General features: G+C 34.4%; 1 protein-coding gene across 1 annotated transcript in view; it reads left to right on the top strand.

Annotated features, from left to right (window-relative positions):
* nubp1 (nucleotide binding protein 1 (MinD homolog, E. coli)) overlaps window positions 1-24,827 on the top strand; it is a 47,360-nt gene that overhangs the window by 9,756 nt on the left and 12,777 nt on the right. The window contains exons 4-7 of the mRNA XM_056453519.1: window positions 15,701-15,769; window positions 15,877-15,909; window positions 16,015-16,105; window positions 23,703-23,857. Coding sequence (XP_056309494.1) covers window positions 15,701-15,769; window positions 15,877-15,909; window positions 16,015-16,105; window positions 23,703-23,857 — 348 coding nt within the window. The remainder of the gene's footprint in view (window positions 1-15,700; window positions 15,770-15,876; window positions 15,910-16,014; window positions 16,106-23,702; window positions 23,858-24,827) is intronic.

Genomic DNA, 24,827 nt, shown 5'->3' with positions numbered 1-24,827 from the left:
CTGTGCCACCGTGATGCCCCATATCATAATTACATAAATATAATAGCTTAAAATTGTCTTACCACCGAAAACTACACCATGCTTTTAATAACGATTTCTCTCAGAGACAGACTAAGACCCAATCCCAGTTCTACCCCTTAGCCTTTCCCCTTACCCCTACTCCTTGTTTTGCGTGTTCATGTCAAGGGGTAGGGGTGTTTTACCATCAACGTTAAATTAACGCTAAAATTAAAAACGCAAAATTTCACGATTTATAATCCATAATAATAACTCCTGTATAGCAGTGCCACTACATACTGTCAGTCGATGACACTCGAATACCCTGTCAGAAAAGTCTAGTGGTTGGGAATGGGCTTTTTACAGTGTCTGCTATAATGTTAGTGTTGTTTTCATGTGTTTACATAGATGAATATGGCGACGGTGTAAATACACAGTACAGTTAGGAGCTTATTGCCACATTATATCGTTATGATAACATGATATCGTTGCCTTCAGTGATTTTATTTATTTTTTTTTTTAAGATAAATACCAAAAAATAACACAACTGGAAAAACTACAGCAGTTACCATCGTCTGATCTCACATGAAGCAAGAGATAACGATGACATATTGTGCAGGTGCTGTCCTAATTCTTAGGGGTAAATTTTGAAGCCCTTCCCCTTCACAATTGGTTTTAAGGGCCAAGGGGAAGGGGTACAAAAATAGAATTGAGATTGGGCCAAACTTGAAATGCATGGGGGGCTGGGCGCTTGGGCGGAGTATCATCATAACTCCTTGTGGGAGTTAAAGCAACTCTGATGATCAACTCCTTTAAATGAGTCCAACACTTGACACGATTCTACATTATATGTGCTAAAATTACATTTTGAGAGCTGAAGTAAACTCAGAAAGGCTTAACATCGAAATTTCAACTCCCAATTTTTTGCTGTGTACACAATGACAAGTTTTGTGCCATGCACTGACTGCACACATCTTAGAATACACATAAAACTGAAGTGTATGTCTCACTCTCCACTGACAGATTGTGGAACAGCGTGGTTTTTTTTGTATTGATTTTTTTTTTCAGGGACTGTTATTACTTCTCAAGCACATGATATTCGTAGTAATAGGCTGCTGTAGCCTTCAGAAAAATAAAACTGAGATGGTCTTTTTTTCTCAATCTCTCTCTCTCTCTTTCTGAAGCTGTTGACAGTTGAAACCTTGTGTGTGTGTGTCCGTGATCTTTACTCAGGCCTGTGTGCTGATAGCTTCCACTTATCTGCAGTGTCAAAAGTCCCTCTTCTGAATCGGGAAGGGCTGTGAGCTCGAGTGGGAACATCCTGTTGTATGCAGTGCGTTATGTTCACGCTTCCTGAGTACCGAACGAGTCAGGAAAGCATTGAGAGGCCCCACTAGTGCAACCTGTGAGCAGATAAGAGTCATCCAACACATATTCATAGACAGTCAGAAAGAGTTTATGTGAGAGAAATAGATGTGGAAAAGAAAGAAAACTGGTGATCATTTTGATCACATTTCTGTTTAATAGTTTTGAAATGACTTTGTACTTATTTTCAGTTTATCTGTATGGATGCTTGTTTCAACCACAGATTAAATTAAATATATATAAATAAATTTTCTTTTTTTTTTGTCTTTGAATTTTGAGTTTTGAAAAAAGAGTCTTGTTTGCAAAATTTTGACTCGCCAATTTCACAATTCTAAGATGCAGCATATATTTACTTACAATTATATCACAATTACTTTTGTCTGTTTTTCTAATCTTGTGAAGGGAAACAAGCTTTCGTACTCTTTTTCTTTGATGCTGACTATATCCCACATGTGAGACTGAAGGCTGGAGTACAGTGGCTACAGTACAGTTTTGCATTCACAGAAATAAACACCATTTTAAAACAAATTACATCAGAAATATATATGACAAAATTCATTCAGCCTTTATTAATATTTTGAAAATTTCCAGTAAAAAAACATTAAAAAGCTGGTAACACTTTACAAAAAGGATCTGCTTTTTAAAATGAGTTTACTTGACCTAACCATACTTCAGTATTCTAACCATTTAAAATACTTTTAAAACATTCTAATGTTAATGTTGACATCAACATTTACCAATGTTTTAAATTATTTAATTTTTCTCTACTAACACACTCTAAAATTATTGGATATTTTAACCCAAAATTGGTTCAAATATGAACAAACCCAACTGTTATGTTTTAAATGTCATTTAAAGATTTTAAAACCAAAGGTTTATTTTCTTTATACCAAATTTTGGTTAAATCTATATTTACAGTTTTTAGAGCACAATGAACTGACGTTGTGTATGCAGACAATTGGCTAGATCTACATTATGCCTCTTATAATAGGGCTGCTTGCCACGAAATTAAACAGTTAGACACAAAACATTGATCTGAGCTGTAATAATTTTCTAAATCTTTAATTAAACCTAAAGTTTGCAGAAAAAAAGGGGCTGGATGCAGCATACACTAACCTACTTGCATCATTGTTTAGTCGCAATGTGGCACTAAACAATTAAGAACAGCAGACAGATAAGCTTATATATATATATATATATATATATATATATATGGCAGCAGTAATGTGGTTGATGTCCGTTGTGGTAAAGGAGTTGAGTCGAAAGGCAAAGCTCTCAATTTATCTACGTTCCTACTTTCACCTATGATCACCTATCAAATTAAAATAAAACATTTGTAGATGCTAATTTCTGTCTGTTAGTTTTAAGTATATCTATTAGCTAGTGTGCTCCAAAGCAGTGACAAAATTCGCCTAAGCTTGCAGTTTGTCACTTAGGCCTAAATGGGTCAACAGTTTTTTTTTCAGGTCAGCCCATACTGCATTTTCTCTTTTAATCTTGACCAATCAAATACTCTCTAGTTTCTGACATGCCCCGCCCCCTTAAAGATGCTTTTAATTTGCTTTTCATTTGTTGCGCTTGATCTTAACCACTCTCACTGGCAGAGCTGTGATAAAAACAAAAACCCTATTCGCTATTCTTTTAAAGGGGAGGAGCTAATCTGTTTTACCCTCTTGTCGTTTTTTCAGTTGAGATTACGTCAAACATTGAATAAAAATGCGCATTTCAGAGCGTTTCGCGGGACATTTAATAGGCAAATATAACTGCATGTAACTTTTAGTTTAGAGTTTTAATTGGATGATCCCCGTGGCACAGAAATCAATGTAGCTTTGAGTAACTGACTCAGTTTTTAAGGAAGTGTGCTGACATATTATGGCATGGTTTGTAGAAGCACATCTGCTTATGCCAGTGAATTTAGGTGTTGTTCAAGGGCAGTTCTCCTATAAAAGAAGCCTGTTCTTTATAATTACCATGACCTTGTTTATCTCACCTTTATTTTCTCAAGCATCTCCAATGGAGTTTGTACTTCACCAGACCCAGCCAACTTCTCTTAAAGGTCATACTTTTCAATTCATTGGCATCCTAAATGGCAGGAATTTTCACTCTTCAGTGTAGATTATCATATTAGGCATATTATTTACCCCAAGACTGATTTCTTTGCTAATAAGCATGCGTGTATTGAATTTACTCAATTTACATTTTAATGTAGGTTAAGTGCTTCAGGCCTTGACTGAAGGTTAAAACGAAGTTGAAAAAGTGGTGTAATTTACAGGTGTGGTGTTCACTCACAGTAAGTGGAGCATTAAAGGGATGAAGTCATCGTTGCAGCATAATGAAAACCATTATATGGCTGTTAATGAGGAAGTTAGCATGTTAATGATAACTGGATAGACCTGCTGTATCAGATCCATTTCACACCAGTGTGGTTTTGGTGTCATTGAGTTAGTCCAATAGTTTGAATTTCATTTATTTTAATTTCATCACTTTTATATACATTCTAATCTTAGTAAATAACAATAATAAATTGTTCATTTTGGTTTTGGTTTTAAACTAAATTAAATGCATTTTCTTGCCAATAATCAGATTTATGTTTTTAGATAACATTTATTTAATTTAATTTAACATTTTAGTTTTAATTGTTTATTTAATTTCTTTTAAAGAGCCCCTATTTTGCATTATAAATGGTCATATGTTGGCTTTGGGGGTCTCCAACAACAGACTCATATGCATGCAAGGTCAAAAAACACTTTCATTGTCTTATAATATGCATTTATTTTTACCTAATTATCCCAACGACTCCTATATAATTCGTTCTGTGATTCATTTGTTTGCGTGATGCTAATCTGTGCTGATTGGACCGATGACCCAGTCTGTTGTGATTGGACGACTGGGTTCAGCGCGAAACAGAGAGAAACTCCCACCGTGGCTTTGAAGTAGCAGCCAGAGAGTATGTGAGAGCCTAATCCAGGAATGAAATAAAGCAATGCAGTTAAACACCAGCATATTACACTACTCTTAACCCTAACCCCAAGTAATAACAATGACACACATTCAGAAATAATCCACACAGTGGCAAAAGTTAAACTATTTTGAAAAACTGCCCACGCTGCACGTGTGAGGAACAGCTAATGGTGGCCATAGCAACAAACAGCAGAGGATCACGAGCACAAAACGCGTTTAAATCGGTGAAGGAAGAAGCACGTGCTGCATTTTCAACGTGGTTTTGGACACAATATGCTAATAGCTATATATTTTTGAAATTTTTTTACAGTACAAATACTTATCTACAATAGATAAGTGATTACAAGCTGTGCGGGGCGACTACAACTTCTAACACACAATTAAACACATATATTGCAAACTACACAAAACAAGACAACAATTTTAATTACACTTACATGTTATGATCCGGGGGAAGAAGAAACTGTCAAAGTCTGACAAAGTCCCATGCATAATAGTCTCTGCTGCTCCTTCCTTTAATAGCAAGCGGCTGAAGAATCCCGAGCTGCAGCATAGGTTATTGTATCAAAAATCTGAAAAATGACAGAAAAAAACACAACATACTGTTGGCTATACTGTGGTGGTGTTGTGAAAATGAACTTTAACCCTTTATTCCCCGCAGCCAAATCTCCATCTGTCAGTGATCGTCATCTATTCGCGTCATGATGAATCCCGTGATCCTCAGTGCTCTGCTAGTGTCTGAAGTGAAAGCGTGTTCACATTTTACCGGATCTGGAACTACATATTTGGTGATTGACATCGAAGTGTTCAAACAAAGGATCCGAACCCAACTCCATTCATTCATTCGACTCTGAGTTGACTATTTCGTTAAAGAATATAGTTTTAAACACTGCACACTTTCAGATTTAAACCTCAGCTGGATGTTTTCATTCACTTAGTGCTGTGTTACACACTGCATGGAAGCTCATTTTCAAAAACCCATAATATGGACTCTTTAACATTTTAATTTTATTATTTTAGTTTTCGTTAACTATAATTAACTCCTGTGTTTTACAGAAATTAGTGTTCTACTGCAGAAATAATAAAACTGTAATATAGTTTAATGGAAAACTGATGTTAAAATCTCTTTTTGTTCCAAAAACCAAACAGATTAAACATTTGTGTTTTTTATTTCCACAGTCTGTCTGAAAACAGGGAAATACACCGCCCAACTCAAACTGGGAAGAGACTTGTGTTTGACCCAAGAATGTCTTGTTCTTGTGCCATTTTAAGTGCTTTAGGCTGATGCAAACACCCTTTTTTGGTTCTGGATTCTCAAAGCAGAAGCCACACATATTTTCTTTTTTAAATCTCAGGCTGTTTTAATTTTTTTTTTACTATTAAATCTCTTTCTGATGGTCTCTAGAGATACAGTGGCATATTTTCATAACTTGCCTAAAGATGCGTGAAGTAATATATAAGAAAGAATTTCCCTCTGGATGAACTCTGTCTGTCTCCTCCCTCTCCTCCTCTTTAACAGAAGGTAAATACCCTTTATGAGAGAACTGCGCCTATGTAAAAGTGTTTCTGCTTTCTCTTGTGTGTCTCAGGCTGCTTTCTAAGGAAATGCTGGTGGTTTAGTCGCTGTTTGCAGAATCCTGATGGATTTAGCAGCCACTTGTTTTGATGGCTGAGAATAATTGCCTACAGCTGGACAGTTTAAAAGTCACAGTTCTTTATGGTTGTTGTTTTGCATACACTCTTTTAGTAATTCATTGTTTTGATATACACATTTGATTAGATATTGATATTGATTGATGTGACTAAACACTGAGAGGTCTTTAAACATGACTCAGAAATCTCCCCTTTCAGACTTTAAACCAACAGCTCACCAGAAAAGAACGTCGACTGTTAAGCCACATTACTCAGTTTTGTGACACTGTAGCTGTGGTCACACTACACTTTTCGCCCTGTAGACTTCCATATACGCATGCGAATGTGACAGAATGAAAATACAAGCTCATGTGACAAGTTTCGCAGTTTGCTGAGTTCCAAAGTTCAAGCTTGGTGAACTCTGACCTGAGAAATTGCATCAAGGGGTTGCTTGAGACTAATAGAAGATGAAAATGTTAACAGAAATGTAAATTATGATACATTGTCTAATCATCTTTTTTATTCCACCACTTTTTCGTATCACCGTACAACAGAATTTCATATGCTCAAATTCTTGTGTGACCACAGCATAACTGTGTACTCAAATTGCTTAATAGCAAAAGTATTACATATGTTTAATATGTGTCACTCATTAAATTAAATATTGTATATTCTTTGCATTTTATTTTTTTAGTTTTGTTCTGATCCTTTTTTCCTCTGCATAGTCAAATTTGAACCCTTTGCCTCTGTTGAGTAGTTTTTGTTTATCGAACAATTTTATATATTTCTTGTTAATTTTTTAGTTAATAGTTCAGTTCACCTCTTGCTGAATGAACAGATACCCACAAAATTATGGATCTGGACATAAAAATTGTTACACTTGTGTTATTTGTGGGTCAAAAATGACCTTATTGTTATATCATGTTATATCAAACAGTAATGTTTGATACTGCACCCAAACAGTCTTTATTCACAAATGTGAAACTAATTTATTTACATTCATGGCTTTGATTTGTTTTACATTTCATATTTATTTCAATTTAAAAATAGCATTTTTGTGTGTTTTATGTAAAAATAATACTTTCACTTTTATTATTATAACTATTACAATTGATTTAATATTAACAAAAGTTTTTAATGTAAATATTTTAAAGCTTTATTCTTTTTTCAACTAATATAGTTAACAGGTCATAAATGGATCATGCTTCTTAAACATAATTTAGTATTATAAAAATACATCTAAAATACTAAATATTAAATGAAATCTTTAATGAGCTAATATATAGCACAATAGTTTTTTGACTGCAATTCTAACAGCACTATATACTTTAGAAGGCATTATATGATGTTGAAACTAGGGCTGCACAATATATCGTTTCAGCATCGATATCGCAATGTGATCATTCACAGTAGTCACATCACGAGTATATGCAGTGTTGCGTCTGGATTATGATTTTGCAAGTGTTTTTTTTTTTTTTTTTTTTTTTTTTGAGGCCTGTGACTGTGAGGGGTTTAAAAGCATTCAGGCATAATAAATATACCGTTAGTAACTCTGACAAATTAATAACGAATAATTTTATCGAATTGTTTTTTAAAACGAAAGCTATGCAGTTTTATTTTACATTTGATTATCCAATTACTGTACACCTGAATACAGTTTGACTTCTCGGAAAACAATAAAATGCTGTTTTTTATTGAACTTATCTATGCTTGTATATTGTTTATTATGTTTTATGCTCTCCCCTACAAAAAAGAGCTGGGCGGTATTGCAAAAACAATATCACGATATCATGTTTCATATCATTCGATATCGATTCTTATTGAATATTTTTTAACAATGCATTTAGCTATATTAGTTTTTTTTTTATTTAATCACTTTATTTTACCAACATTACTAAAGCAAATGGTTTTAATAGTGAAAAAAAATATTTAAACAAAATATCTGATTTCTTTATAATAAAATAAACAAAAGTGTGAAAGAGACTCTTAAACTTGACAAATCAAATGTTACAAAGTGTGTGCAATGGTCAAGCGTAAATACTGAATAATCAAAACTAACTTTAAGGCGTGCATAATAATGATACAGTAAACCTCAAACTTTGTCAACAACACAAAATATGAGAATCAAATCTGAGCTTTCAAGGCACCAGCCATCATTATTCAAATACATACTGCAACATTACAAATTGTGAATCTGAATGACTATATTACCCCATCCTGAAAACTCTTTCAGATGGGGTGCTAGTGGCTGGCATGCACAAGAAAAGAAACCAAAAAGCCACTCTGGCGACATCCTTACATCCTTTTTTATTTACAATCTCCTCACTGCTGCTATACGACACTCATTTTCACATGTGTTGTTTTTCTGACCCGAAGCTTGCGCTCCCCTGCCATCTCACGTGACCATTAGCCATTTTCTCAGAGGATGACAAACGGACAAACCATTGCTGCAGCTCCGATACAAATTTATGGAGAAAAGTAAAAACCGCTGCAGTGTTTGACTGAGGTAATTAGGTCTGCCGTTATTACTAAAATGTCACAATATATATCGCTGAATAAAAAAAAGACATTGCAATGTTAGATTTTTCCAGTATCGTAAAACCTTAGTTGAAACTTTGCAGAACATTGTAATTCGTGGAGAAACCAAGAATAGTCTATAATGTTTAATATTGCCATTATATTTCATACCAGCTCCTTCATCAGTGGTCATTATTCTTCTCTGGTTATTATGCACAAATTGTTTGCTTAATTTGGATGGAAACGCAGCTGAAGTCTCTTTTGTTTTCTAGAAGGACCATATAACCAAACCTACATCTGGTCTGAAAGCAGGCCAGTTTGTGGATGTTCCATATTCCCTCCAGAGCTCTGTGGGATTCTTAGCATTTTTTTAAGGTTAAGACGTGCCTTTCCATCTCTTGCTCATCATATATTTGATGAGTCCTAAGGGTTTCAAACGTTGATTTAAGAAGGCCAAATGAGACACAGGAGCTCATACATTTTGTGTTTTGGTCCAAAGAAAAGGGAAGTGTTGGAAAAAGAGAAGCGTTTGCCAAAAGAGCTGTTTTCAGACTTTTGGAGGAAGTGCAGCGACTTCCCCAGCAGGCGATTCCTTGACTTTTGCCACTAGTTTAACCTCCCTACAACCCTGTTCACCAAGCAGCCATTTCCTGAGAGAAATAGAGAGAAAGAGAGAGGGGGAACCTGCTCAGTTCCTGTGGGACTAATAAAGGGGGGTTTGTGCTGCGTTTACTCCCCAGTTTGCTTTCTGTAAATTTCCTTCAGGAAGCTGAGGAACAGGGAGGGAGAAATAAACAGCTTCTGAGTGAGACCATACCTAGGGTGTGTTTAAAGAGTTTTCTGCTTAATTCAGGAGTGCAATAAATGACATTTAACACAAGCCCAGGGCAAGCCACAGGATTGTTAGACTGTGTGTTTGGGTTTTAAACAAATACACTTTTTAAATGCTTATGTGTGATAAGTTAATAATAATGCTGGGCAAAGATTAATCTCATTCCCAAAGTTTGTTTTGACATATGTGCGTGCGTGCGTGCGTGTGTGTGTATTATATGTATTTATTATGTATATGTAATACACACACATATATAAAAACAAAACTGTACTTTCTTCCTTTGATATTTAAATGTATATATATATATAATTTGGATCATGTGCATGTTGTAAATATATACATGCATTTTTGGGTTTACAATATATATACATAATAAATATTCACAGTAGTCACACACACATATATATATATATATATATATATATATATATATATATATATATATATATATATATATATATATATATATATATATATATATATATATATATATATTTGTTTATTTATTTATTTTTATTATTTTTTTTTTGTATTTTTTATTTATAGGAGTGTGTGAAACCTTTTTTTAGATTTACTTTTATAAGACTTAACGCTATGTGCCTTCTTTAAAAATAAGTCAAATTTAAGCATGTGCTCAGAATCAAGCTTTACAACTATTTAGGTTGGAAATTGAATTTATAGTTCTGGCTATCTAATCTAATAAATGGATTAAAACATCGAGATAAATAGATTAAAAGTTTGGGAGTGTGACAAGACACAGAAATTAGGGACATGATTTAGGGTTCCCACGGGTCATTGAATTTCTGGAATATCATAGATTGTCATATAGATAGTTCCATTAATCAAAATATAATTTCTCTAATAAAATATAATTTATAATTTTTTCAATAATTTTTAATAAATAATGTTTGTATAATATTGTTTCATGTTTATAATTATGGTAAGTCTGTTTTTCAGCTCAATTTTATTCCTTTCTCACTCATTAACTGGCAGTCACTTTCTGTCAAATGCAGTCACCAAACTAAACTACACTTCATTTTAAGAGTTTTGTCTTCAAAGTGGTCCTTTAAACAGAGTGTGAAGGGGAAGGGCTTCAAAATTTACCCCTAAGAAATGGGACCCCACTACAGCACCTGCACTTGTCATCTTTTGTCATCGTGAGCTGCTGGAGTTATTTTTTGATATTTATATTCAGAAAATCACTGAAGGCATATATTGTTTTTATACCAGACACTGTAAAAAGGTCATTCTCAGCAATTAGACTTTTCTGACAGGGTATTCGAGTGTCATCAACTGTCATGTTGTGTGGGAATGCTGTAAAGGAGTTATTATTATGGATTATAGATAGCGAAATTTTGCGGTTTTTATTTTAGCGGTTTTTTTTTAAGCATGAGGGTAAAACACGAACGTGGTTATGAATATACACAGTATTAAAACCTGTGCTTGTTTGTCGTAAAAATTCATAATAATGACAATAAATACTAATTTGTGCATCTCCTGACTTCCGGGTGTAGTTGTGCCTTGTGTATTCTGGGAAATTTTCTTACCCTTGATTTCGAGTGTGATCCTGAAAAATCTCTCTTTAGAGGGCTGTCCAGCCCTTCCCCTTAGCCCTACGCCTTCAACATAAAGAGAATTGGGACACCCTACCACTTCATGTGAACGCACAAAACGAGGGGTAGGGGGAAGGGGAAGGGCTAAGGGGTAGAATTGGGATTGGGCCGTAGACTTCAGTAAAGCTAACTACTGTATAAAGTGTGTAAAACTGCTATCTAAGAGGTAGCTCTTTGCATCCATGTAGACAAACAAAATCTGAGGTAAATTATGTATTGTTTTTCTCATAGTGGATATTTAAGTAATATCAAAATGGTTTAAGCTTGAATATCATTTTGCATGATGTTATTTTAACATTGTTAATTTTAGATTATTATTATTAAGTCAAACATTAAATGTCATGGAAATGCTGCTTTTTAGGGATTGAAAGTCAGGTTAAAGTCAGGGAATTTGTTTTTTGCCTCTAAGTGGGATCCCTGATGGAATATACTGTTCGCTCCCCGGCCACTTTATTAGGTACACCTGTCCAACTGCTCGTTAACCCACATTTCTAATCAGCCCATGACATGGCAGCAATCCCTGAGTATTGTTGCTGACCATGTCCATCCCTTTATGACCACAATGTCATAAAATGTGAAAAACTTCCAGCAAGATAACGCATCATGTCATAAAGCGCGAATCATCTCAGACTGGTTTCTTGTACATCACAATGAGTTCACCGTACTCAAATGGCCTCCACTGTCACCAAATCTCAATCCAATAGAGCACCTTTGTGATGTGGTGGACGGGAGATTAGCATCATGGATGTGCAGCCGACAAATCTGCAGCAACTGCGTGAGGCTATCGTGTCAATATTAACCAAAATCTCAGAGGAATTTTCCAGTACCTTGTTGAATCTATGCCCTGAAGGATTAAAGCAGTTCTGATGGAAAAAGGGGGTCCAGCATGGTACTAGTAATGTACCTAATAAAGTGGCTGGTGAGTGTGCATTAATAATGTATATATAATATATGCATTCGCCCATTCTTTTCTTAGGACAATTTTGAAAACAACAGAATTAAACTTTTTAAACACTTTAATGAAATGCAGAGGAACAGCATAGGAGAAATAAAGCGCTTCACAGTGAGACCAAACTGAGGGTGTTTAATGAGCTTTCTGTTTAATTCAGCCATTAAGCAAATGACACTTAACACAAGCCCAGTCCTAGAAGGCTATACATTTATTAGACTGTGTGTTTAAGTTTAGAACATATACATTTTTAAAACAAATACTTTGTGACACTGCTGGATTTAGTGTACTTTATATACATATCCATTATTAGACATGCCTTTAATGCATAAAAAGCAATGGCTTTCACAGATCCAAAAAGTTAGATCATCAACACATCTGGAATTTCTATGAAGTCCACAGATTAGTCACAAGCACAGACTATACTTTTGGCGGGAGATTTGTGCCGGTGTGATCACCTAAACATATGCTGCAGGCTCGGGTGTCTATTGTAAGAGGAGAGAAAGAGATTTGACGATCTCCTATTAAAGAAAAAATAATAATAAAGATTCGCAGATTTTATTTTTCTTGTGGCAAATTTAATTTAGGTTTTGCTGAGGTGTTTGTAGATAAGTAGTTGTTTAGTAATTATTTTCGTTAATTAGTAAGTATTGTTTGTTTTATTTTATCATTTTGTTTTGTGTTTAGTCTGGTTTTAATTTATTTATTTTTTGTTCATTGTTTACTTAGTTTGTTGTGTTTTTTTTAGTTTAATTTGATATTTTATTTTGTTCAGTATTTGGTTTTAATTACAAAAAAAGTTTTTCTTTGTTCATTGTTTAATTATAATTTTTTAAAGTTTTATTTTATTTTGTTAAGTATTTTAAGTTATGTTACATGTTTTCTTATCATTTAATATATTATATCAGGGGTTTTCAAACTTTTAGGATACACGCCAAATTTGTCTAATTTCACAAGCGCCAGAAGAATTTGATTGAGAAGGGCACTTTTTTGTCAGACGACTCACCAGTTTGACTTTTATTCATTCACCGTCATTAGTTTTAAAAAGCACCTGGTCCATTTTATTTGTATATATTTTACTGGAACTCATTAACTCTACAGGTGTCTGATAGTTAGCTGTAGAGGTAACGTTAATCATATTATTCCCTCTAGTGAACACATAAAAATCATTATCATAATTTACTCGAGTGCATGTCTCAATGTCTCGCGTCCCCCTTACTAGGTGCTGGCACGCCCCACAGTTTGAAAACCTGTGTATTATATAGTCTGATAGAGTTTGTTGTCAATTGCAGATGTTTGCTGTATAAGAACTTTACAGAACAGAAAACTTTCACACTCCCAAGTTTTGCCAGTATTTTCTGAGCACCTGTTTTTGTCTCTCAGCTCTCTTGCAGATGTGAGTTCAGATATAGCCCTCAGGTCTGGTACAGACTCAACCCACACTAATCTAGACTGTAGACCTAATGCTTTCATTCATACCATGAAGGCAATGGAAAGGTTATGTTTTCGAGTCGCAGCGGGGTAGAAGTGGCGTTCAAAGATGAGTCTAAATAGCTTAAACATGTACTGGAGGTGGTTGTGCTCTGTATGTACAGAAATGGAACTGAAGTGCTTATGAAGGTCTTATGCAATGTCTAATGTATGAGTCAGTGCTGGTCAGACTGAAACTGTGTGTGAGTAAGCTGACATCTTGTGTTAACTTTATTTTACTGCAGTCGCTGGGGTTTTGTATTTTCATTAGTTATGTTTAGGATTTAGCTTTGTGTTTTGTCTTTTATATTTCATGTTATTATTTACTATATAATTTGTTTACCAAATTCTAGAAATATTGCTTTGAAGAAAATATATCGATATGAAAGATATATGATATATTTGTTTTGTTTAGTGCTTTGTTTTTGTTTAGTATTTTGGTTGGTTTTAAGTTAGTTTAGTTTGCTAAATTGATATATGGTTTAATATTTTTGTTTGTATTGTTTTGTTTAAGTCTTTTATTTTTACCTGTGTCTAATATTGTTTTTTGTGTTTAATATGTAGTTTTATTTAGTTTTGTGTTTAGCATTTAGTTTTTTTTAAATCTGTGTTTTCTTTTTTCCTTAGTTTTTTAAGCAAAAAATAAGATGCTCACTTGTATGAACCACATTTACACATTTTTTTAATTGAAATTTCTTTTATTTATTAGATTTTTTTGCCATTGTTTTGTACAACAATATATCGAATTATCAAATATCTTCGCAAAATGCACAATAGGGCTTCACAATATTGGAAAAATCTAACATTGCGATATTTTGTTATTATTTTGTGATATATATTGCGTTTTGAAAACAACTAAATACAAATATGAGTACATCTCTATTAGGAAAGAATTGATCCTTTTAAATTGATTGGGATGATTTTGTAAGGGAGGGCACCTGTATAAAAATCTAATAAACAAATTAGAAGCATAAATAAATACAATAAAGAAAAAGTTACAATTGAAATAAACAGTGTTTTATCATTTTTCAAGTATAACAGTATTCAATTATACAGAAGTTTAATAATAAAAACAATTCAATACAATTAATCATTATTAAAGTTACTAACAGTACAATTTCATATGTCTGAATGCTTTTAAAGTCCTCATACAGTCACAGGCCTCTACAACACTTGCAAATGATAAATTATAACACAAACTCAACATTGCATATCTTGCGATGTGACTACTGCGAATAATCACATTGCGATATCAATGCTGAAACCGTATATTGTGCACACTATTTAAAAGTACATAATCTATATCCCTAATAAACAACAACAAGTTTGCATGCTTATTCCCTTAACTGTCACACCATTTATAAATGCACAATTGAAAATTATATATGATATATGCATTTCATTTCTAGTTTAGGTTAGGGCTGGGCGATATAGCAAAAATGCAGTCTCGATAATTCTTTTTTTATATTGAGCGATAACAACATATATTTCGATATAAGTTGTTAATGCTTCCAGCTTGAAAAGAGTATCTTAACAATGACTGAAGCCACAAAGATTAGACACTTTACTAAATAACATTTCAAAGTAATTGATAATAAACAGTTTACACATTACTATTTTTTGCAGATTACGTTTTTTTAAACGTTATACTTATGATGTACAATATAAAATAGAATATTTTTAAGAACTGTCATTGACAGCATATATGCAGTACACAAACAAAAATACTTATATTTAACAATTAATTATTTTTAAATAAAATTTTTACTTAATTAAAGTTGTAAAAATATTCATCATTAAAATAAACAACAGTTTAACAGCTGATACTGCTGGCGGGAAAGTGAATCGAGCTCGCTAAACAATACTGGGTGAGAGAGTATATCTCTAATATCAGCACAATTACAGACTCCTGTTGTTGCATTTGTTTGCTGTGTAATTGGCTCTTTACATTGATCAATATCGAGTGAAAAGGTCCATAGCTTATCATCGTTATTGACATACAGTAAATTTTATTGCAATTCGATATGATATCCTTTATCGGCCCAGCCTATTAGGTTGTGTTCATATTCAGATTTAGACGATATGAAAAATGGATTGAAAATGTCCTAACTGTTATACAGTGTCATCTAAAATTAACATCTAATGATGTTACAGCTTGATGTTGTGTGGATGTTACCACTATGGCATCTATCAGACGTTGAATTTTGGTCCTCATACCTGACAAATAAATGTCAGTATTTGACGTCAATATGATTTTGGTTTAAGATTCAGATTTAGACAATATAAAATGGATTGAAAATGTCCCAACTGTTATACAGTGACAGATGAGTGTTTAAGTTGTTGTTGTTGTTGTTTTTTTTCTAGGTGGCACTACTGGATGTGGACATCTGTGGGCCATCAATACCCAAAATAATGGGCTTAGAAGGGGAGCAGGTACTTCACTTCAGACACAGACTCTGCATTATACTTGTGTCAGAATACTGGGGTATCTGAATATTTTATATAGAGGTAAGATCATTTTCTACTTGTTCTCACTGTAGGTTCATCAGAGCGGCTCAGGCTGGTCCCCTGTGGTGAGATCTTATTCATCTCTATTCTTTTGAATTCTGAAGACACTTTGATTCCTTTATAGTGATTTGTGTCTTAAATCAGGCTAAAGTATATTCTCTCTATTGTAGTATGTTGAAGATAACTTGGCTGTGATGTCCATCGGCTTCCTCCTCAGTAGTCCAGATGATGCTGTTATTTGGAGAGGCCCCAAAAAGAACGGTTTGTACTTCACCTTAGTCCAGTCTTCTGTTTTACACGTCAAAAATATTATGCTTCTTTATTGTATTTAGTAGGTTAGATCTACATTGTTCCTCATTGAGTACATTTACATGGACACCAATAATCTGATTTTAATACGATAAAGGCAATACTCTGATTGATGTAAACAGTGATTTTTGATTAATTTAATCCGATTATGGTCGTAATCGAACTGAACAGAAATTGAATTAAGACATGTGGAGTATGCCGATTTTAGTCACATTATTGAAGTGCAGTACAGGCATGTAAACACCTCAATCAAACTATTACTGTCGTGCAGGGATGTAAAGAAACAAATTACAAACACTCAAATTACTGTAATTGAGTAGTTTTTCTCAGAAATTGTAATTTGCTAAGTAGTTTTAAAAATGTGTACTTTTACTTTCCCTTGAGAATGTTTTTAGTGCTGTATCGCTACTTTTACTCCACTATCTTCCTTCAACCTGCAGTCACTACTTTATCTCTTTCTTGACTATGCGGATTAGAAAAATCAGTCCTGCGATTCCTGTCCAATCAAATCGCACATAGAAGGTCAATCGCATAATAATGAACTACCTCAAGACATGAGCGCTTTATAATTGCAGCATTAAAATTGTGCAGAAGATGATGTCTAAAATCTTTACACGCAATGACCCAGAGACTAGATGCAGAGTTTAGTTGCATGTCATTGATGAAAAGATGACGGATGTTTACTTTGTTTATGCTCGAAATGGCGTTAAATAACCAACCAGCAGGCATAAGACGTCAACATGACATCAAATTGATGTTGTACCCCAACGTCGTGGGGACGTTGTATTTTGTTTGGAAATTAAAATCGGGTTGACATCAGAACACAATGTCAGGCCGACGTCAGTGTCCAACGGCCAACCTAAAATCAACGTCTAATGATGTTACAGTTTGACGTTGTGTGGACGTAACCACTATGACGTCTATCAGACGTTGGTGTTTTGATTTCCATACCTGACAAATAAATGTCAGTATTTGACGTCAATATGACGTTGGTTTAAGATGTTGGATAGACATTGGATTTTGGTCACTTTCTAGCACAACCTAAAATCAAATATCAACTTTATTTGATGACTTTATTGAACATCAAAATAACATTGTCCTTAGATGCTGGCTAGACATTGAATTTTGGTCACCTGACGTCACGACCTAAATCTAACCTAATATTAGTGTCTTATGACGTTGTGTGCCTGCTGGGCAATAACTAAATGCACTACAGAATGTTACGTTTACACACATCCACAAATTACATGTAAATGCATCAGCTGTTCACACCATAATGCTCACTACTCAGTACTCTTAAGTACTTTTGAAAGGTCTACTTTTTACTCCTACTTTGAGTAATATTTACAACAGATACGTTTACTCTACTTGCATTACATTTTAAGATAAGTAATGGTACTTTTACTTGAGTGATTTTTCAGTACTCTTTCCACCACTGGGATGTAGGATTTTCGGCAAATTTTGCAACTGGATAGTTAATACACACACAGCAGTTTGACACTATTCTCTGCTCGTACTCAGTCAGTAAAGGACCACAGACACCTGCATCGCAAAATGCAGAGTTTTAACGTGAATAGAGTGGTGAAATGACATTAATCGAATTATGTGCTATAACATGCAAAACGGGGTCATGAAAGGAACATTCAAAAAGCAACTCATGTAAACACTTTAATCATATTATTGTCTTATTCAGATTAAGGTAAATAATTTGATTACTGATGTCCATGTAAACGTAGTCAGTGTCATGCAGTCTCATTTTTTGAGTTGCAATATGTGCTGCATTTTGTTAGTATGTTAACTTGCAAGATAATCTTGCTGCACAGATCAAAACAGCACAGCACAAGGCCACATGTCACATACCCTGTTAAAATTCTACCCAGTATGCTCTACTTCAAAGTGCTTCAAAGCGTATTCATATGCCTCAGACACCCAAAAAGCTTGTTAAAGTCAAATTAAACTGCACTGACAGTCTAAACTGCATTGGCAAGACTTGAAAATTAAGAAAAATACTGAAAATAAACTGTGGTTTCAGTCTAAATCATGTGAAATTAGTTTATTGTAAATGAATCATATGCGTGTGACATTGGGGGGATGTTATAGGGCGCAGGGTGGGGAAATTACAGATAATTTTGGATGGAACATTGTTCTAGTCTGTATTAAAAAATTTTTTTTGCCATGTCATATTTAAATGTCATGCCCTACATGATATGGTGTTCACTTTGTTTTATATTTTTAGATATATTTTTATGATTGAGATTTATCTAAGTATATGAATCAGATTTTACTGTTGCAAAATTTTAGTACGAAAATGCCTAAATGAAAGTGTTATATTTTTCCATATCTCACCTTCCATATCAGATCCTCAGTCTAAAAGTTGAGATACAAGTGGGTATGTGTGGTCTCTTTACCTGTGGGTGGCAGTCATATGATTGTCGGTTTTGCAGTGTGTTTTAGGTGAGAGTATTTTTGGAAAACATGTTTGGTTTCAAGCAGCTGTTTTTTAATATAAATATAAAATATTTCCACTTGGTTAACCTGCAGGTTTCATTTCAGTCAGTCAACAGGTTTTTCATGTCAATCACTGGAGGTTAGTTTAGTGTTGTATCTCTTAATCATATGATCAGCATGTGTAATTAAATTAAAGGCGTTTTTTTTTATCCAGTATCATATGATATATGAGCAACATTAGCTTCCTGTCACATTATGAAGCAGAAATACTGCTTTTAAAATAACAATAAAAAATGGGGCTGTAATGACCACACAATAGAATGCACACAACTGAGTGTTAGCGGAACTTGACCAAAGCCAATCGAAGATTTAACATGCTATATGAGGAACAGCATGACATTATACAATATTCATTTATCTTTCTCCAGCAGAAAAGCTGGAAAAAAGTGTTGTTTTCTTAGAATAGCATGTGGCTCTGTTTATCTAGGGGACTAAGTTAAGTTTAAACAAGATGGGTTTCACTTCCTCGTAGTCTGTGTTTAACCACTGTCTGATATCTAAATGTTGCATCTGTGACATTTGTTTCACTTGTCTTTTTGTTTTTTTTGTTTTTTTACTGCTTGAGATGCAGTAATGACCAAGGTGTTGAGTAGTCACATTGATTTAGGCTACTGTGTGCATTGACCTGAATGACTCAATTCATGTATGTAGAAACATAATGTATTTTTTTTCCAATCATGTTCATCAGATAAACTTGCAATTGGGTGAGAGAAGACAAGCTGTCTTTTTTTAAACATTTTAGGAAGTAACACTTTGCGATTCAGGGGAACTGATGTTGTTTTGTGAAAGAGTTTGATACTGATAGTCTGAAATAACACCATACATGGCATGTTTCAGGGTTGCAGTTGAATACAAGTGAACAGGAGGCTGGAAAAAGGCCATACATTTGTACTTTTGGTCATTTTTTGTTAAAGAGGGGACGAATAAGAGCTTTTTTTTTTTTATAAACCACTTGTTTGGCACTTTTTTAAGTTCAAGTGACTCAATTCCGATTTTTTTTTTCTTCCATGAACAGATTAAGGGAGCACTCACACTATGCTATCCGAACTGTGCCCAGGCGCGTTTCCCGATTTATTTGAGAAGTGTGAGTGCTCTGAATTTGGCTCAGGCACGGTTCAGTTGGCCGGCCCTAGCCCAGAGCACTCACACTTCTCAAACGAACCGGGAAATGTGCCTGAGCTCAGTTTGGATAGCATAGTGTGAGTGTACCCTGAGCGGAAAGCGTGCCTGAGCCCGAAACTGAAGACGCAACGTCACTTTTAAGGGACTGTTTCATGTGGATTTATTTATCATTCTTAATTTTCATTGAAAGCAAACTCTTGTAGTTTGTTAAAGACGCAAACCACCTCGCTGCACCTTCAGGAAACCTAATACCTGCAGCACGAGGAGAGGGAATGGGGGACAATCACACTTTGGCACGGTTAAAGGCAACTGTACCTTATGCGAGTGCACTTTAAGTTATCTTATTATAATTTTTACAAATTTAAGTGGATTGAACTAGGCCTGTCACAATCAATATACAATCAATAATCAATATATCGACTTATCGCACAACACATAGACAGGACCTCAAACATTTTTGGTGATGCAGTATATAACGCCCATACATAAAAACCAATTCTAGCAGCATTTTAGCTTATTGCACAACCTCTCTATCTCTATTGGAGGTGTCAGTGTCAGTATCGTTAAAACACTATAGTATTAACTATAAATTACTGTAGTATATTTTCATGTGTGTGTCTGACAACTGAAAATGCATCTGGAGGCATATATCAGAGCCTTGACAGTTTTACCCTTGCACTTCTTTTGTTAACATTTATTGTTATTTGTTTGTTTAGGATGTACGTTTTCAAATTGTGATTTCAATGCCTAATTATTAAATGGTTAAAATGACCATAATTAAATGAAATATTCTTAAGAATAAAGTATTATGGGGTGACATGGTGGCTCAGTGATTAGCACTGTCGCCCCACAGCAAGAAGGTCGCTGGGTCGAGTCCCAGCTGGGCATTTCTGTGTGGAGTTTGCTTGTTATTCCCGTGCTGGTGTGGGTTTCCTCCAGGTGCTCTGGTGTCCCCCACAGTCCAAAGACATGCACTAGAGGTGAATTGAATTAAAAAAACAATATTGGCCGTATTGTATGTGTGTGAATGAGATTGTATGGATGTTTCCCAGTTTTAGGTTGCAGCTGGAGGGGCATCCGCTGTGTAAAACGTATGCTGGATAAATTGGCGGTTCATTCCATTTTGGCGACCCCTCATGAATAAAGGGACAAAGCTGAAGGAAAATGATAAAATATTATGTGTTCTTTGAAAGAGTGTACTTGCTATTATATTGTAATTCTGGCATTATATAATGAGTGTCATAAAATGGCCCTAAAATGACAATAATATCATTTATCGCAATATATTGTGAAACAAAAAAAAAGATGTCATGACAGGCCTAGATTGAAATTGCCCTCCCAAAAAAAAACTCAAGAATTGTGTTCTTTCATCTCATTTTAAATAAGTAGTTCGAACAAGAAGCAAACTAAGTTTGTATTATGTCACTATTTAGCACTTGCATACCTTTGGGTGATGTTATGTTGCCATTTTTACTCTGTTGTATTAGTATAAGTTTGGTTTTGAAGTGTTAGTACAACTGGTTTATAGGTTTTCTTCATGTATCATTCAAGTTTTAGAGTTTACGCCAAATGTTTTCTGTGTGCAACAACAAAAACAAAGCAAGCCTACAATGTATTATTTGCAAACGTAACAAATTGTAAGAAAATGCTGGGTTCAGTACAATCGATTCGTGTTTAGACAACATACATTTAACTAATTAGTTTTTACTAATTTAATTGGATTGAACATAAATCAATAAGTTGTCCTCCAAAAAATGCAAGGGTTGTGTTGTTTAAGGTCATTTTAAATAAGTAGTTTTGACAAATGGCAAACATAATTTTTTGAGTGCAACATTAACTAAAATGTCTTTTCTGAACTGACCCTCTTTGGCTTTAATTATGGATATCCTCAACCTGAACACAAGTGGATGACACTAAATTCAGATGTAAATGTTGTCTAAAACATTCTTTTCCACACACAGTATGACCACTGGGCAGCACGGTGGTGCAGTGGGTAGCATAATCGCCTTACAGCATAAAGGTTGCCGGTTCGAGCCCCGGCTGGGTCAGTTGCCGTTTCTGTGTGGAGTTTGCATGTTCTCCCCGTGTTCACGTGGGTTTGCTCCGGGTGCTCCCGTTTCTCCCACAGTCCAAAGACATGCGCTATAGGTGATCTGAATCCGCTAAATTGACCGTAGCGTATGTGTGTGAACAAGAGTGTATGGGTGTTTCCCAGTCTTGGATTGTGGCTGGAAGGCCATCCGCTGTGTAAAACATATGCTGGATAAGTTGGCATTGTTTCCTCTGTGGCGATCCCTGAATAATTACGGGACTAAGCCGAAAAGAAAATGAATGAATGAAAACGTATGACCACTTTCACAGGTTTTCCCAAATGCGTTTCATTAGTTTGCTTTTGTTGTGTAACTATGGTAAGATTTGTCTGAAAAAGCCATCTGCTACTCTTCATCTGGTGACCTAACAAGGCGGTTACTGGATGTATTTTGGAAAAACATACCAAAAGATGATACTCATGATTCACTGTGTTGAACTGTGTGTGTGTTTTGTATTCCAGTATCTCATTTAATAGTATTTGTGTGTCACACTGTGTGCTCCTGTGAAAGTGATGTAAAGCATAATGACATAAGAAGGAAGGGTATTGACAGAATCTGTGCTCACGTGCTCGCAAGAGATGTATGTGGAAACAGTAATGTCTCTTTACTGATCACTTGTGAAGTTGATGCAGGGCCTTGATGCAGATTCACGCATTAGCCTTGATAGAGAAGCACAAGTTTTATTACGTTCTTTAAAATTACAAGTCAATTATATTTTTTCGGGTTATTTCTGATTCTAAATGAACCCTAGAAATATAGTTTTGTTGTAATAAATTATTAATGTAATTTAAAAAAAATTATCTGATTTAACATTAAGCATTTACTTTAAAGAAAACTTTATGCAACCAAATATTTTATTTTATTTTCCCTAATAATCAAATTATGTTTATAGGACACAAGCTTAACTACAGTAAATGGGATTCATACAAAAAAAATCTTTTTATTGATTTTCAATTGTATATTCAATAATCACAACCACATGACCAATTAAAACTTTTAAAACACACAAATTGAACAACACATTAACGGACATACTCACACCCCATAAAGTAAGAGAAAAAGAAGTGGGGAAAAGAGTTAAATTGCGAGAAGGAAAAAAATATGATAATAATTAATTTATAATTGATAGATTATGGAGGGGGGGAGGGGGGGGGTCAACTTTCAATTAGGATTTAATATAATATTAAAAGGTTTCATCATCACAACACATAGCAGTGAGTGCCAGGTACTTCGGTGTATTTGACTTTTTTTTGGTGGATCTCCTTTGGAAGATAATTAGATAAAGGAAGGAAGGATAGGATAAAGGAATTAAATTACAATGGCTGCATGTACTGCAGAATAACTGCAAAAATGTGTGCATCTTGTTGTTGCTAATAGCCTAGTGGTCAGGGCTTGGATTCCTGAGTTTGGGCCTTTCCCAATCCCTTCCATCTCTCACCCTCCTCAACTTCAATATCTAATGTTTTACTTTTATTAATTTTATCATCTCTTGTTGAATTATGAAGTCATTATTATTTAGTCATTTTTTTATATAAATTTTCCATGAAAGAGCCGTATGTTGCTGATATTTCATTAAATAAACAAACAAACAAACAAACAAACAATTTTTGCTTTCTCTCCATTTACTATAATAAAGACAAAAGTAAATCTTTAAATAAAAGTGTGCATCTCAGATTTTTTAAAAATGCAGTTGCAAAGCTCTTTGCTTATCTGACTTTGGCTAAGATTGCATCTCACATGAGATTAGACTGGAGTGCTGAGAGTGCAGTTGTGTGCAGTGTAGTCTATTTGTTATGGTGCGTTGTCACATGTGTAGTATCTTTTTGCAGGCATGATAAAACAGTTTCTCAGGGATGTGGACTGGGGAGAAGTGGACTATCTGATCGTAGACACACCTCCGGGAACTTCAGATGAGCACTTGTCCATTGTGCAGTATCTGAGTGGCGCTGGCATCGATGGAGCAGTCATCGTCACAACACCACAGGTGAATAACCACACTCATAACACATCAAATGGCATGTTCCAGGAAGTAGAGTTTACATGTCATCTAGTTTGCATTCTTGTGGAAAGGAATAAAAAAAGATTTTTAAAAAAGTGAATTAAATTAAAGTTACATTAAAAAAAAAAGAAATGTGTGTATATACAGTTGAAGTCTGAATAATTTACCCCCCTTTGAATTTTTTTTTCTCCTTTTAATATTTCCCAAATGATGTTTATTAGAGCTAGGAAGTTTATTGTTTTCACAGTATATCTGATAATATTTGTTCTTCTGGTGAAAGTCTTATTTGTTTTATTTCGGCTAGAATAAAAGCAGTTTTTAATTTTTTTAAATCAATTTTAAGGTCAATATTATTAGCCCCTTTAAGCTATATGTTTTGTTGATAGTCTACAGAACAAACCATCATTATACAATAACTTGCCTAATTACCCTAACCTGCCTAGTTAACATAATTAACCTACTTAAGCCTTTAAATGTCACTTTAAGCTGTATAGAAGTGTCTTGAAAAATATCTAGTAAATATTATTTACTGTCATCATGGCGAAGATAAAACAAATCAGTTATTAGAGATGAGTTATTAAAACTATTATGTTTAGAAATGTGTTGGGAAAAAAAAATCTTCTCTCCGTTAAACAGAAATTGGGGAAAAAAAAGAAACGGGGCTAATAATTCTGACTTCAACAGTATACATACATACATACATGCATACATAAATACAGACAGACAGACAGACAGACAGACAGACAGACAGACAGACAGACAGACAGACAGACAGACAGACAGATTCAATATGTTAATGTCATTGGCCCATGAACATTTTCTGCTTGATATCAAACTATTTTATTTTAACTGTAACAAGTGACAGTTCACTCATGTTTTAATGTTAAAACAGCTGTTGTAACCTTATTTATTAATAGGTGGACCTATTTGGATTCTCAGAAGCTTTGGAACTTAA

The sequence above is a fragment of the Danio aesculapii genome, chromosome 3 (genome assembly GCF_903798145.1).
Source record: "Danio aesculapii chromosome 3, fDanAes4.1, whole genome shotgun sequence".
NCBI classification, from domain to species: Eukaryota; Metazoa; Chordata; class Actinopteri; order Cypriniformes; family Danionidae; genus Danio; species Danio aesculapii.
This window is presented reverse-complemented; position numbering and strand designations above follow the sequence as displayed.